The following is a 13,222-nucleotide window of genomic DNA, read 5'->3' as shown; positions in this document are numbered from 1 at the left end:
CATACAGGTATGTGAAGGGGTGTCACACGGAGGTGGGTAGAGACCTGTTCTCCCCTGCAGAGGAAGGCAGGACACGCTCCAGCGGAGCAAAGCTCAGGGAGCCAAGGTTCCATCTGGATGCCAGGAAGCACTTCCTGACAGTCAGGACCCCAAGGGTGTGGAATGGGCTTGCACAGGAGGTCGTTTATGGGGTTTGCTGTTTAATGCATGCAGTCCTTTAGCACTGGCTTTGACTCTTCAGGAAGCTGTTCTCCTATTCAAAATATATGAAAGGAGTCCTACTCGTTTATAATGTAAGATTAAAAATAACGGTGTTTAGTGACTGGACAAGAGCTGCAGTTAAATCATAATGCAGAGATACATAGCATTAAGGTAAAAAATGATGTATGCAGTGTGATCTTCATGTCAGATGTCAAAAGGGGTTTGCGGCTCCCGGGGTTTTCTTTTGTGTGGGAAACAGGTCCAAATGGCTCTTGGAGTGTGAAAGGCTGCCGGCTCCTGACCAAGACCGTGTTCGTAGCAGAATAGCTGCAGTTCAGTCAACATTTACTCTCTGCTTGTGAAGTCCAGCAGAGCAAGTTCTCTGACAGAACTTTAGCCCAATCTCATGCACAGCACCCCCTCACCAAGCCCAGTGTCACATGCTGCAGTTTTGGTCTTGGCTACTGTCGCAATGGGTCGGACACAACTTCGCGACTAACAACAACAACAACAACTGTAAGCACACTCATCGCAATCTCAAACATACCCTAGTCAAGCGTTTGATAACAAAATGGCTTTATTATGCAGAAGTATATCAATTCAGAACAATTCTAATTCTGATGTCAGAGCCACAAACATGTATTTACATTACATTCTATATCATGTACTTTAATATAAAGTGACTGGTCTGCTATTAAAAGCTGAACTGCAGCTTGTTGCCCTTTGCAAGAGATCATGGTAAAAGCTTGTTTAAACTCCCTTTCATTCTGAACTAAAGAGAGGTGGCCAACTTGTTGAACAAAACATCTGGGCAGCTACAACTCCCCTCAGCCCTGGCCAGCATAGACAACTTTGTGTGTGTGTGTGTGTGTGTGTGTGTTTCGGTGGGTGAGGGATGGGTGCAGTTAACTTCCAGGCAAATTAAGAATCAGTTCCATGCTTGTTCCCAAACCACAAGGAACTATCAGTTACAAGAGGCATTATTTCAACAAGATCTGGGGATCCACAAATACAAGCCCTTTAGGCATTCACTTCCCCCTTTAGGCATTTTAGGAAGTGCAATTAGTGCCAGTTCCACAGAGTTTGCGCATCTCCACTTAGCATTGCTCTGACCTGCTGTGCCATTCGGCAGAATCCTCAGGTATTAGACTAATCATACTTCATTCTTCCTATTATGCAAAAAAGAAAGGCAATACAGAAACACAAGTATGACATGAGGGTAAGGACAACAGGAACAGGCAGCAAGACAGTGAGTCAAACTCTCACTTTGGGAATGTTGTTCTGTAGTTTGGTACACAGCCGAGGCAACACCAAAAGGTGCACTTTACGCTGGCTTCAAGCAAAGCCAAGAAAGGTTCTCAGATGGAGTCAGTGTTGCCGCTGACACCAAACGCCTGATTGTTGGTCTTTGGCAAGGAACAAAACTAAATGTCCCCCATTTCCTTCCCCAGCACACATCCTCAGCAAGGCAGGTCTGTTCCCTCTGCAAGTAGACTTGGTAGGATTCTGAACTGGGTTTGTGCTTCAACTCCCCGTGATCTCTCAGAGACAGTTCTCACTGCAGAGCTGTAGGAAGTCTCATAAAACTTAAAAATGTGTACCTGAAGTTTGATTCTTCACCAAGCCACAATTACGTTTTTCACTGAAACTGTACTTCAGCTGCTGGTGTTGAGCAAATTCTACCCACTGCCCCCATCAAATCCCATCATAAGCAGGGCACGACTCACTGGAAGAACTCACAGCAGAAAAATCCCAATCTCCTTATTGGCAGATGGACTAAACCAGACATGCAAGCTGCCCTCTGCTTCACGCGTGGCAGTAAGGAAGAAGTAACTTGAGAGGTCCTGCTGATGCTGCAAGCATCCAGGTCACATGATGAGCAAAGCTAAGAACCTCCAACCAATTTTAGCAAGTGTCAATGGAAGCGCTACAAAACATAAACTGCAGTCAAATCATTCTTCAGGGGGGCCATGGCAGTAAATCCTGGAAAACAGAGGATCCTGAACAAGATACAGTTTGCTGTAAGAATAAGCAGCAGCAACTGCCCATAAATAAAAAGAGGACCTGAAGAACAAGCATGGGGGCTACGCTAGGCAGTGGGGGGAGGGGTTACCCTGAGGTGCACGGTTTTGCCAGCATGATTGATGCGCTTGCGACAACTGGCATCTAGTCAGCAGCAGCACCGGCCTGTGGGAAACTGACTCCATGGGGAGACCGGCTCACCAGGAAAGCGCCCGGCCGAGGGTCACTGCCACTTGTAGATCTTCACCATCTTCTCCGTCAAGGTCGCAAGGAAGCTGCTGCGATTCACCTCGTACGGACAGACGTCCAACACGGGCAGGTCCGCTGGGAGCTTCTGCAGCAGGGAGCCACTCCCTGCATCCCAGAGCTGTGGGATCAACAGAAAGAGGTCATGGGCACCTTCCTGGGGAACACGTTCTGTGGCTTCAGTGGATGCAGGGCAGAACAGGGAGACAGGTGATTCTACAGCAAGGCAAGCCACGGGATTAAGTCTGCCCAGTAGAGCAAAACTCCTATGACAACCGGCCTATCCTCACGGCACGTTTTGAGTGGATTCAAGCTAAGCAGGCGGCTTTCCCGTATTTAACAGCAGCACCAGAAGGGGGCATCTGGGTTCCCCCCGTGGGTTGTGCCTACGGAGGTGAGTTGGGAAGGCAGGAAAGACCAATGCCTCATACAGGACTGAAGCCATGAAATACCCCACAGGCAGGCACATACAGAAGCATTTTGACGCCAGCAAGGACTGAAGTGCTCCCCGCAAGCACACCCTCGCTCAGCCTTTGCGAGCTGCGCAGTTAAGACAGAGAAAAACAAAATACTGAAGCACCCCCCCCCCCACACACACACACACGATGGGATGCCAGAATTTGACTGCATTTCTATACTGGAAGCCACAACACTGTGCTGCAATGCCAAGGAGGAAACAGTACCATGGCAGAGTTTGACGCCTCGTCCCCAGCGCACACAAGAATGCTGCCATCATCTTCGGGGCTCTGGAAGATGGCATTTTTGGTCAGGAGCTTGCACGTCGGACCCGCGGTAAGTGTCTGGACTGGGCGGCACGAGCAGAGCACCTCTTCGGCCCCGTCCGTCAGCTGCGTGCAGGTCAGCTGCATCACCACACACCTCAAGCAGCCGTGGTTTCGATCTGCAGGGCAGAGGCAAGCTTAACGGCACGGTACGCTGCGCGCCGGGTTCGGGGCAGGCCCTGCCCAGCCGTGCGGGGAGCCTGCTGCCTGGCTGCCCCGTCCCCTTGGGACACCCTCCCGGCGCACATGCACCACCCCTTGTGGAAGGCATGAAGTTCTAGGGGAGGACAGAGTCCTGAAGCAAACGCCACTTCCCTGCCCCTGCCCCCTCACTGCCCTTTCCTGGATTTAGGAAGTGGGGAGTGGGGAAGAGCCGTTCCTTTGCTCTCGGGCTGTTTCATGGGGGCGTGTTTTAGGAATGGGGCAGGGGTATCCTGCTCTCCACCTCCCTATTTGGCCTAGCATCCTTGCACGCTGCAGCAGGGGACTGTATGCACACGGGTGTGAGCAAAGAGCCCTGTTTGTGCCCTTGCAGAACAGGCACTGGACACCTGCCAGGACTGGCGAGCCCAAGGTTGGAATTCAAGTTCGAGAAGGTGTTTGTTACTGCTTTTAATCGATTGATTACACCCCCTCATGAACATAGGGAGCTGCCTTTTTCACTGCAGCCCACCCCTATTTTTTGAAGCAAGGGCAGCCAGGACACAGGTCGTCATGGGCAACAGAGTTAGGGCTGAGGTTAGGTGGGGCAGGCAGAAGCTCAGCAGTCCTAGAGGGGGCCCTGCGTTACCTTTCGAAGCACTCCTCCTGACTCTACAGGTCAAAAAGATTTTATGCAGTCAGGATGGTTGACAACAATCCTATTAGGCCTGGTTGTTGACAGTCATGAAAAGAAATGGGGTCGGGGAAGAGGTTGTCAAGATGAAGAGTCTCGTTACAGGAGCTGGTGTGGTGGGAGGTAGGGAAGAGGCAGGCCCCAAGAGAACCCTGGGCACAAGTGCAGCTTTTTAAAGATGCAGCTAATTAAAAGTTAACAGGGAAAGATAATATAGAGCCACAGCTGCTCCTGGAACAGAAGGTGCTTCTAGGGAAACAAAAGAGCCCGTTTGCCCCGGTGAGGGTCCTTCCCCACCAAAATAATGCCCCCCTCCTGTTTCAGGGGGAGCACGGAAGGGTCTAAGTGGAGTGAAAAGAGCGCGGACCCAATATCCACGCACGGCAACTTACTGGGCCTGAAGGTGGCGAGGCAGTGGCGAGTGCTGGCCTCCGTCTGCAGGTCGATGCAGCCCCCGGGCTCCAGGAGGAGGTGGTGAGGCTGGTAGGAGCGGCTGGCCTTCTGTTCCCAGAAGCAGGCTCCTTCCAGAGTCCCGGCCATCAGCCCACCGTAGGGCAGGGAGGCAGAAGCCATTCGAGGAAGATATGAGACAGATACCACGGGGCACCTGGATGGGCAGAGCAGTAAGCTGAAACCAGCAAGGCCCGGCTAGTCCACTTTCCCCCTTCTTAACGCAAAAAGGTATCCAGGCTGAAAAGCAAGTCTGTGCGCCCACTTCTGGAGACTGCAAGCCGAAGACGCCGCCCAGCCCAAATTCTGAGGCTGACCTGTTTGGGAGTAACCACCACCAAACACTCCAACTAAGAATAGGATGGGGTTGCTACTGCCTCTTCCTGGGCCCTCCAGATGCTTCAGGTCCAACACCTTGCATTCTCGACCACTGGTCACACTGCATGGGGCTGATGGACACTCAAGTGGAGGGCCCCATGTTGGGGAAGGGTGACCTGAAGCCACAAAGTGACTTTGGATCAGCAAAGAGTGCTAAACAAACAGAAAGTACCACTAATTGTTCTGTTTCCTCCTCGGAAATTGTTTTATTTACTTAATGATTTTATATACCATTCAACAGCCATTTATGGTTCCCAGAACGGTTTACAGTAAAGATCGAATGGAACTAGGATGGGATCGCTAATCAGCAGAAGGTTAAGAGGAGTGCTTTTAGTTTACTGCATGGCCTTCAGTGTATCAGTTCCAAAACATAACAAAATACCAACACTCCAATTTAAAAAGATGGAACTGTGACTTCCCATTTGTTACATTTTTTTAATAGAAGCATTACAAATGTTTAAAGAGTTGCATCAAAAAGGCTCTCGGTTATTTTTCAGCAATATTTATATACTGCTATTAATCTGAAAATACCTTGAAGCCCTTTGCACGCAACAAAACATAAAAGACAGAAAAAAACCACACATGCAAATACAAATCCAGCAGGCCGGTTCAAGGACCGCTCTGAAGTGGGGAGGGAGAGCCAAGCTTAAAAAGAAATGTATTTTCCCCCCCCCTGGCGTCAACATCTTGGGACATTTCGTATTTCCACAGAAAGCTGGAACTATACCTGGATTTCTGTGGTGCGAGCTCCTGGACGTGAGCGCTCGTGTCCCGCAGGTCGTAAACCAGGACAGCGCCGTTGACCAGTCCCGCGTAGACGTAGTTGGTGTCATCCAGGCACCAGCAGCAGCTCCAGACGGGGCGGCCGGCGTTGTACGTCTGCACAACCGTGTTCGTCGTCAGGCTGAGCGAAGGGCAGAGTGGTCGGTGACTGCCGTGCTCGCTCCCATCCAGGGTGCAAGCACCGCCCGGCGCGGGCTCCCCGAGACAAGGCAGGAGCTGCTCCCAGGCCCGGGCCAGACCGGCTCCGGGGCCGGGGGAGGGGAGAGCAGCGCTCCCGCACCTGCCGCCCTCACCTTGTGAGCGTGAGCGTGTGGTCCAGGGCGGCAGACAGGAGCAGGCCGTCAGCGCGGCTGCTGAAGGCCAGGCCCCGGATCTGCTTGCTGTGGATGGGGACATACTGGCTGCTCTTCAGGTTGACGGCACTCATCATCTTGACTCCCCAGCCTAAGACAGCAAGGGAGGGCGGTCTGGGGGCTTGCCGTGCTGAGGCCCAGTTTCCGCGGCTGGCTGGGTCAGGGAAAGGCCCCCGTTTCTGGGGCAGTTTCCAGCTGGTGACTTACCGGGAAGCAGGGTGCTTTGTGGAGAGGGCTGTGACACCACGAGGCAACTCAGCGGGTCGCAGTAGGCCATGACGCGGCAGTTGCCCGCCTGCGACACCAAAAAGGCTCTCTCGAAATGGTACTTGTGCTGGCCCTGGCTGGAGAGGCAGCCTGGGAAGCAAGAGCGGGAGTTGCTCGGCTGCTGAGAGGAGCCGCCGCTGTGCCGGGCCATCAGGGCCTTCAGCTCCTGCAGAACGGGAAGGGGAGGAGCATGCAGGTGTGGCACCCGGAGTGCTATGCGCTTCCATGCGCGGGAACAGCCGGGACAATGGTCTTGTTGCTTTAGCCGGAAGAAAAATGACAGAGACCAGCAGCTCACCTCCGCAAGCTCACAGGTCTGCTGTCCTTCCCTCGACGTATGCCTCTTGCCTGGGCTAGCATGACTTCCTTCACCCCCTGCTAGGCCCTCCTGTTGTCCCTTCCAATGCTGGACAGGCGACACTGATGCCTTCCCGTGTGTGGACATGGGAAACATTTCACAGCATGCAGGCCGAGATGAGGGGAAGGGAGAGCAATTTTAGAAGGGTTTCTCCGGTGATCTATCGGGGGATGTCCTGTATGTCTCTCTGGCATCTTTCCTGCTACTGCAATGCTGGAATGGGCCGGGGTGGGGGGACAAGAGGAAGAGACTCCATATGGGAATTCATCTTGTCTTTCTGAGTAAAATACCCATCTTGGAAATGTCTCTGTACCATTTTGCACAGGCTGGGATTCCAATTCTGGCCCCAAGACTAACATCTGCATTAACTGTGTAACATTAACCTCAGCAAATCCATGCTCTTTTGACAAACAGAGTCACATTCTGCCAAAATCAGAGCGTCAAAGAAGGGGTGTTCCACTCCCCAGATAACCATTCACGCTTTCCTAAAATTGCATGTTCATTTTCTTTGGAAAGACTCTTGGGAAAGAGAGGGCCAGTGAGAAGGCCCTGCTGGTCTGAGCTACAAGCTCACCTACCTGAACCTGCTGCCGAAGTTTACTGCACTCATCCGTCAAGACCTGCAGCTGGAGGCGGCTCTGAGCTGATTCCAGCTCTGCTTTTCTTCGCAACATTTGCTCCTTTTCTAAAGAACTGCAGAAGAAGAGTAGCTCAAACTCCAGTGTCACACAACTGGGATTCTGAATCTGCTGCCTGAAGCAATTCCCTCAGCCAACCTGGCCCACTGCCTCCTGCCCATGGGATTCCCTCATTTTACTTTTCCACTTGCCCAGGAACAATCAGAAACAAATCCAAAGTTCTCTTGAATTTTTTAAAAAGACAGCTGAAAAGTAACACTTTCGCCCAGTGTGACCACAGGTGATTCAACCCAATAATGTAACAGTCACCTCATTTGATCCACTCCACTCTCCCAACACAAAAAGGGGAGAGAACCAGGCAAGACTTTACGTGTGGCTGTCTAAATCCCAGTCAGCTAATGCAGGCCTAAGCCATGGTGCCCCAAGCCAAAATCTGATGTTAGGGGGCAGGATCTGCAACTTCACTGGCATCCTACGTTCTGTTCCTGACAAACTTGAATTTTGGAAGTACAGTAGACCAAAGGCCTCAGCAATGGCTGGCAAAGTCAGGGGCTTATTATTAACTTACGTTTAATCTCCCTAGCGCCAGCTGTTCTCTGGTGCACTAAGAACCGTTCGAACAACAGACAACCAGTAAGCGGTTATGCCAAGCACAAATTCTCCCCACCAATAGGAAGACATTTGGGAGCAAATACCTTTTCATGTGTTCCTGTTCACTGGTGTCCAAGGCTTTCAGAGTCCGGGCGTACAGCACAACTATGTCAGAGCGCTTTGCTTTCTTATTGCACTGGAAGGCAAACAGGGGGCAAAGGTGAGCCAGCTTCTGGTCACTGCCACTACCTGGGTGGCCCACCTGTTGTTTCCGCTCTTTGCAAAAGCAGAAGAGAATGTCTGCAGCAGCTCTGCCTAACTTTCATGTGTGTTTGATCACAACTCTCAGTCAGCTGCTGGGAGCTGTGGTCCAACACATCAGGGGGGCACCAGTTTGGAGAAGGCTGGGGCATCTGCTGTGAGCCCTCCCCTCATCTCAAGGAGCTCTCCTGAAGCATCAGCAGTACTCCCTAAACAGGCAAGAGCGGACCGATCGCTGTTGCGTCCGAGCGTGCCCGCCACACAACTCCTGGGGCCTTGCACACGTGACTGGGCCCAGGCAAAACCCCGCGCAAGTTGTGCGACATGCTGAGAAAACGCTAGGGAAGGCGGGTTTTTTCCCCTGCTCTTTCACCCGTCCAAGAAAAGCCACTGCTGGCATTAACCTGTGCAGGAAGCGCTGCCACTGTTCTATCGACTAGTATATGAATAGCCTCTTGACAAAAAGAGTGTGACCAAAGGGCAGAAGCAGCTGATGGCACCACTGCCCAGACTTTTAAGAAGGACGTCTACAAACTGGACAGAGTTCAGAGATGAGCAGTGAAAAACAGAGTGGGATCTGCAGAAGACAAGCCACGGGGAGAACAGCTGCAGGAAGATGCCACGAAATCTAATTGGGGTGAGGGGAGGAGGAAGAAAAGAATAAAAATGAATACGCCTACAGAAGAACCATTTCTTGCAAGAACCCATTGACCTCAGTAGTTAAAGAAAGTCAAGACAAACTAAGACACTTTTCCAAGATTCAGGAGGGAGGCAAGTGTGAAGCGTTGCTATTTTGCTCTACTGGAAGTCTGGCATGCCCAGACTACTGTGTTTCCTGCCAGGATGCAGGTACGAAGATCAAAGCTGCTAATGCTAGGGGAATGCACTCCAATACAGCTCTGATAGTTGAGAGGTCTGGAGTTGCAGGTGCTGAGCAAGAGTCACACCACCCCAATCTATCTGCACCGCTGCCTTAAATCTTATCTTTGTTCACTGGGAGGCCGGACCAGTTCCAGCGAGACAGGCAGCGGACGTTTACCTGCGGGCACTTCCCTGCCTGCCCCTTCAGCCACTTCTCAATGCAGCCATATCCAAAGAGGTGCCCACAGCGCAGCGCGGAGAGCCGATGCTCCCCGGCATTTGTCCACTCCTCGAAGCAAATGGCGCAGGTGTCACCGCTCTCCTCCTCTGCAGGAAATGGCAGGACCGAGGGATCCTCTCCTTTTAACGGGGTTGTCTGGAAGAGGAGGACGTGGAAGGGGGGTCAGGCACACGTAAGCATGGCTGACTAGAACCCGACCCATTGTCCCTCGGCCTTTACCACCTTCTGCTGGACCGTGGTGCCTGGCAGGTCAGCCTCCTCTGGGTCACCAGAAGCGTCTCCAGGAGGTGCCACGTGGGCTGAGCCAGACACTGGAAAGCAGAAACAAAGGAATACATCAGACGGAAAGGGCCAGGGAACACGGACCGACAGGACTGCATTCAGAGCCAGAGTGACATCGTAGGCTCACAATCAACTCACTGGGATCTTAAAGGAAAGGTTTCATGCATGACTGTATAGGACTGGCCTGTAAAACAAACCCAGAGGAACCATTTGAAACTACTGAACACAAAGTCACTGCTGTTTAAGGGGATGAAGGAGCACAGAGAGCGGCCTCCTCATAAGAGTCCTTCGGGATCTTCCCAGTCCAGGATTCTACTCATGCTGCGGCCAGCCAGACGCCCACAGGATTCCACAAGCAGGATACAAGCGCAGCAGCACCCTCCTGCCCAAGTTCGCCAGTCGCTGAGGCACACGGCCATCCCACCCAATGCTGAAGGTAGCGGAGAACCACGAAGGCTAGCAGCCACCACAGCCTGCCTCGCCACCCATTTGTCCAATCTCCTCCCCAAACCACCCAAATGGGAAGCTATGGCTGCATCCCATGACAGTGAATTCTCTCGTTCAGCCGTGCACTGCGTGATTTGATAGCTGTCCTGACTGATAAGCTGTCCAATCAGCTTCATTTGGAAAGACTGATAAGCCCAGGCAAGTTTAACAAGTGGCAGGAGTAATCAGCAAAGAACAACAAATTTGCTGGAGAAAGTTATTAGATTTAATAGGTTATAAAGTAAATCTAGGAAAAATAGTCATTGATTACCAATATGAATTATAAAGGGGGCTGCGGAAGCTCTTACGGGTACTAAAAAGAAAATGAGAAATACTCTCTCTACAGCTATTGAATAGAAAACATGTTAGAAGATAGTTATGAAAAGCCCTTGTAAAACAAAATTAGCATTTCTCGTTAGAAGACATCAGAAGATTTTGTATAAATATGCAGAATACATTTAAATGGAATTATAAAATCCCCAGAATTAAAGCAACATTTACTCAGCAACTAACACAGTGGATTAGCAATACCAAACATTTCGTAGCCAACCCACACATCCCGACAAGCAAACTTAAGTTCAATTTTTTTCACTTTGATGTGCCTGACAATCAGGCTCATGGTAGTAACTCTCCTTCCCACCATTTCCTTCCCTCTCAGTGCTCCTGGCAGTATCCCAGGAGAATATGAGGCTTCGCTATTTGACAACTCAAATTAAAAGCTGAGTTTGGCTCACCACAGCTGTCAAACAGCCCTGGTTGAACAAACAGTGCCCATGCCCTGAAAAATTGTAATGATTGTAAGCCACGCCGAGGTTCATGCGATGGGGCGGCATATAAGTTGTTTAAATAAAATAAATAAATAATAATTAAAAAAACATAGCAGAGAGGATGAGCGACCTGATCAGAGGGAAGTTTAGGACAGACAAAAGGAAGTACTTCTTCACACAGCGTACAGTTCAACTTTGGAATCTGCTGCCATGGGAAGTGGGGATGGCTGCCAATCTGGACAGCTTTAAAAGGGAATCGGACTGATTCACAAAGGAGAAGACTATCCTTGCAGGCCACAGGCTTCCTCCTTCACCAGAGGAGGTCTGCCTGCACACACCCGTTTCTGAGGAGCTTGGATAGGTGGAGGTCTTGCACCCGTCCTGCTGGAGGGATCCTGCAGGCAGTTGGTCTGCCACTGTGTGTACAACGTGCTGGACTAGACTGTGGTCTGATCCAGCAGGGCTTTTCTTCCGTTCATATGGGCCTTTTCTGAAGCATCTGGCTCCTGAAAAAGAAGTGGAACCCAAACAAACCTCCCAAGCTGGCTGGTTCAGGTGGCTCCTCAAGGGCTCCAGTAAGTTCCCCTTCCCCTTCAGAGGAACTGCCACTGTTGTTCTCCGAGTCACTCAGAACCACAGTCTCATCTGAACTGTTCCCGCTGTGACCTGGCCGTTGGTGAGATGCTGCGGCGGCTTGCGTTCTGCTGACTTGGAAGTAGCTGTCAAGTGGTGCTGTGGAACTGAACCCCCAAGAATAGACTGTCCTTAGTATGTTACGTAAGCCACAAGCTCCAGCATTTAACAAACGCTCCCCCAAACCCACAATTAATCATCAAATCTTAAATTCCAGCAGACTGCGATAAAGTGAGGTGAGAGGGGAAGCAGTACTGTTCCACTAGCTCTGCTGATAGTCGACTTTCCCTTCTTTCCTTCCCATCCTTTTCCCTCTACATGTTGTGTCTTTTCATTTATTTAGCTAAAACATTTCTGCCCTGTCTTTACCAAAGTGCACCTCAAGACAGCTTACAAACCAAGAACAGCAAATGAAAATACAGTATAAAAGATATAATAAAATTCCAATTTAAAATCTATCAGCCGTTAAAGTACAGGGAAAATAAAAAAGTTTTGGCAAGGTACTGAAAAGAATAAAGTGCTGGCACCAGGCACACCTCTCTAGGGAGCAGATTCCAAAGCCAGGGTACCACCACAGAAAAGGCCCTTCTCCAGGTAGCCACTTCTAACCTCCTTCAAGGAGGGCTCCCAGAGAAGGACCTCCATGTAAGGTCTTCAAGTTCAGGCAGGTGTATATAGAAGATGTCCCTTCAAATACTTTTTAGACTGTAAGCCTGTGAGAAGGACCCTCCTTCTACTGAAAGCAAACTGCTCTAGGAGCCCTTTGAACTGAGAAATAGGATAAAAGTCATGTAAATAAATAACTTGGCCTTGCATCATGTGCCATCTTCCACTTGCACGGTTCATCCCACAGAACAACGGTCAACTCTGCAGCTCAGTGATACTCAACAAATTCTTAAACATTTTCTCTCCATCTACCGTATCCTATCATCTACGGTTGGACCAGCAGCACCTGAGGAGCATCCAGGGAGTTCAGTGCAGGGAGTCAATGAAGGGTGATGGAGCTGTCAGCTAAAGCATATGAAGAGCCACAATCCAGCCACTCCTGTGCTTTCCTTGCAAAATACTCAGACTATCCATTTAAATCAGCACAATGCCCACTTGTGCCACAACGAATGGGGCAAAGTTGGGAAATTCATTGATCAAAAAATTAACTACTTTGCTTGTGACGTGGTATTAAATGAAGCCAGTAAGCAAGGAATGTGGAACGAGCTGGGTTAAGTGGTCTTAAGTATCTTCCCAGCAGGAAAGTGAATACAGAGGGGGAAGCCGTGGGGCCAGATGTGCAACCAAAGTCCTTGCAGCCCTGCCCGACCGGCTTCTTCTTCCTCGCTGCAGGGAAGCGGCCAAGAGGGGCACCGATGCAAGACCCACGCTTCCCCCAGCCCCGCCACCTCCAACCTGGCCTTCCTGGGCTGGAGGCGCTGGACAGGGCCCGGCCCTTCCCCGGCCCAAACACAGGCGCTGCCCGGCCTCCAACCCAGCCAAGCAAAGGGAAAGCGGGGAGCCTGCGGTCGGGGGCGGGGTGAAGCTGCCCCCTTTCCTCTGCCCCCAATCTCTCCTAACAAGCCAGCGAAGCCGCAGCGCACGGCTTTATTTCGGGACAAGCTGCCCCCCGCGCCAGTAGGGGCCCGTCTCGAAGCGCCCGCCCCGCCGCCGCGGGCGCCCCCCAGGGAGCCCGCGGGCGCCCGGCCTCCCTCACCTGCTCCGGGCGGCCCGCTGCGAGGCGGCGCGGGCGCGCCGGTGGCTCCGCGGGGGGTTCCTGCCGGCGCGCGGCGGCCTCCGCG

General features: G+C 51.5%; 1 protein-coding gene across 1 annotated transcript in view; it reads right to left on the bottom strand.

The window, feature by feature from the left end:
• Positions 1 to 760: 760 nt before the first annotated feature.
• RFWD3 (ring finger and WD repeat domain 3) overlaps positions 761 to 13,222 on the bottom strand; it is a 12,703-nt gene continuing 241 nt past the window's right edge. The window contains exons 2-13 of the mRNA XM_044433921.1: positions 13,138 to 13,197; positions 11,337 to 11,542; positions 9,487 to 9,578; positions 9,205 to 9,402; positions 8,009 to 8,100; positions 7,254 to 7,368; positions 6,258 to 6,483; positions 5,991 to 6,141; positions 5,642 to 5,818; positions 4,479 to 4,693; positions 3,153 to 3,370; positions 761 to 2,590 (exon numbers count right to left, since the gene is read on the bottom strand). Of these exons, the coding sequence (XP_044289856.1) occupies positions 2,447 to 2,590; positions 3,153 to 3,370; positions 4,479 to 4,693; positions 5,642 to 5,818; positions 5,991 to 6,141; positions 6,258 to 6,483; positions 7,254 to 7,368; positions 8,009 to 8,100; positions 9,205 to 9,402; positions 9,487 to 9,578; positions 11,337 to 11,542; positions 13,138 to 13,197 (1,894 nt within the window). The 3' untranslated portion in view covers positions 761 to 2,446. The remainder of the gene's footprint in view (positions 2,591 to 3,152; positions 3,371 to 4,478; positions 4,694 to 5,641; positions 5,819 to 5,990; positions 6,142 to 6,257; positions 6,484 to 7,253; positions 7,369 to 8,008; positions 8,101 to 9,204; positions 9,403 to 9,486; positions 9,579 to 11,336; positions 11,543 to 13,137; positions 13,198 to 13,222) is intronic.

The sequence above is a fragment of the Varanus komodoensis genome, unplaced genomic scaffold, assembly GCF_004798865.1.
Source record: "Varanus komodoensis strain SLA01 unplaced genomic scaffold, ASM479886v1 scaffold27, whole genome shotgun sequence".
In the NCBI taxonomy this organism is placed as follows: domain Eukaryota; kingdom Metazoa; phylum Chordata; class Lepidosauria; order Squamata; family Varanidae; genus Varanus; species Varanus komodoensis.
Note: the sequence above shows the minus strand (reverse complement) of the source record. Positions and strands in the feature narration are given on the sequence as shown.